This window comes from Olea europaea, chromosome 15 (genome assembly GCF_002742605.1).
Source record: "Olea europaea var. sylvestris chromosome 15, O_europaea_v1, whole genome shotgun sequence".
In the NCBI taxonomy this organism is placed as follows: domain Eukaryota; kingdom Viridiplantae; phylum Streptophyta; class Magnoliopsida; order Lamiales; family Oleaceae; genus Olea; species Olea europaea.
The window spans coordinates 27,626,390-27,628,671 of NC_036251.1; the positions used below are offsets into that span (position 1 = coordinate 27,626,390).

Genomic DNA, 2,282 nt, shown 5'->3' on the forward strand with positions numbered 1-2,282 from the left:
TATAAAATGGAAAATCCTACATATAAAATAGATAAATAATTAAGAATCACAATTGCTTAGGAGATGCTTCTACCTATCTCCACAAAATAAATGCATCACCCAAGAACGGAGAAGATCAAGCATCCGTTGTCCCAACGCACTCTGATCTCTCTTCCTACTTGAAGTCTCTTCTCTCTAATGATTTTGCCCCACTTGCCAATAAGATTATAGTAACTCCTGCGCCATTTCAACTTCATTGCATATAGATCACCCGTGTCATCATCCCGAGCATTAATGCGAATTTGATGTTCATTCCTCAACTGTTCCCGAGCTTGCTGTGACCAGTACAAGAGTACGTGATCTTCAACTGCTTTTCCTGGCAAAGTAAGGAATGGATGATTTGTATCCACATCAGACAATGTGAGCGCTTTCTTGATAGGCCAATTATCATGTCCAGAAGCTGTTGAGACATACTGCTCCGCTAGAACTGAGAAGTACAAGCAATTATTTGCCCAGCGCAATCTGATTTCTTGACCAATGCCAAGTCCTTTCTGTCGAATGATATTTGCCCAGCCCCCAATGAGATTATAGTAATTACCTCGCCATTTCAATTTCATTACATGAATATCACTTGTATCATAATCTCGTGCATTTATTGACACCTGCTCTTCCTTTCTCAATTCTTCTCTTTCTTGTGGCACCCAATGCACAAGAATATGATCTTCCACAGATCTACGAGGCAATGGGAGAAAAGGATGATTAGTATCAACATCTGACGATGTCAGGACCTTTTTTATAGGCCAGTGGTCCTGCACTAGGGGGGCCGCAACCATTCGAGTTGGGGGAACTGCAATAACCTGCTGTTCTGGAACTGAAAAGTGTAAGCATCCATTAAACCACTTCAGCTTAATTTCTTGCCCAACATCAAGTCCCTTTCCTCGTATCACTTTTCCCCATTTGCCAATGAGATTATAATAGCTCCCACGCCACTTCAATTTCATCACATACACATCACCAGTATCATCATCTTGGGCATTAAAGCCCACTTGGCCATTGGTACTTAGATCTTCCTGCTGCTGAGGTGTCATATACACAAGAATATGAGTTTCAACTTGTTGCCGGGACAATGTCAAGAATGGATGAGTAATATCGACATCAGAGAGGGTGAGTGCCTTCTTAATAGGCCACTGCTCCTGCATCTGAGCAGCATCATTGTAATATGTTGTCCTCTTCATTCCTAATTCCACAAAATAAGAACCACAAGATTTACTACGCCTAAATGACAATATGACTGGTACTGAACAAGCTGAGGAAATTTTATTTTAAAAAAGGCAACTCAATGCACGTATCAGTGATATCATCGATGTTACAAGTTCACTGAATCCATAATCAACCACATCGCTGCACGTCGGTCCATGTGTGGCTCATAACATTCCATGTGATGACCATAAAATTGAACAAAATGCAGGTGGTATCCTTCATCCAACATACCACGCGAGTAGACAAATTTCACTGACTTCTACATGAGAAACATGTATCAGGTCAAACTCCTAAACATGTCGACCATAATTACTTTCTTGTTCTTTCTATTAAAATTTTTGCCTTGAGCAAATTTCGAACACTCTCTTCAACTTAAACATGATAAGGCAATCCAACTAAAAGAGGACAGAGTAAAACCCCCAAAATAATTATCAGTTAGATAAAAGAGGAAACCACAAGTCAGACAGCAAAGGCCGGCAGACTTCTTAGTCAGTAGGCACTCGCACTTCCACCTTATGATCGTCCCTCTGGTAAGGTGATTACCGATACTTTCCATCAGTTAAATAATAAAGATTCCAATTTAGAAGAACAACCATTTCCGATTATTAATAAATCGTATATCCAACGCATTAACCAAAACGGCAAAACCCTAGAAAATCACCGCCCAAAAAAATAAATAAATAAATTCATGAAGCAAAGTAAATACGTCTATAATTAATTCTTCTAATAGTTATTTCACCGTTTATCTTAAAAGGGCATCATTATAAACCACTATATACTACATAGTCTAAGCAAAATAAAAAGTAACACAAAAAGAAGGAAGAATTTTCTCACTTTGCATGCAGAGATTAAATTTTGTACTCGATCTTGACGATTGTGAAAGAGGTGCCGGATCCTTGATCCTGGGATTATAATAGTTTCTATTAAAGAGGAACGGCACACTGCACCTACTTATATATTGTTGAGGGTGAATTATTTGAAGATGATGAATCGAGGAAAAGAAAGACGAACGATTGAATTATTGAAGGGGAAATGAGTTGGGA

At 38.9% G+C, this 2,282-nt stretch overlaps 1 protein-coding gene across 6 annotated transcripts in view; it reads right to left on the bottom strand.

Annotated features, from left to right (window-relative positions):
* Positions 1-2,276, bottom strand: part of LOC111410750 — a 5,137-nt gene extending 2,861 nt beyond the window's left edge. For 4 of the 6 annotated variants that reach the window (XR_002705748.1, XR_002705749.1, XM_023041251.1 and 1 more), the window contains exons 1-2: positions 2,074-2,276; positions 74-1,216 (exon numbers count right to left, since the gene is read on the bottom strand). Coding sequence is in view for 2 of the 6 variants with exons in the window: in XM_023041251.1 (XP_022897019.1) it covers positions 96-1,216; positions 2,074-2,080 (1,128 nt within the window). In the remaining 4 variants the exon portion in view is untranslated. Of the gene's footprint in view, positions 1-73; positions 1,889-2,073 lie in introns of all 6 variants that reach the window. The other 2 variants (XR_002705751.1, XR_002705750.1) reach the window with 2 other exon arrangements.
* Positions 2,277-2,282: the final 6 nt, after the last annotated feature.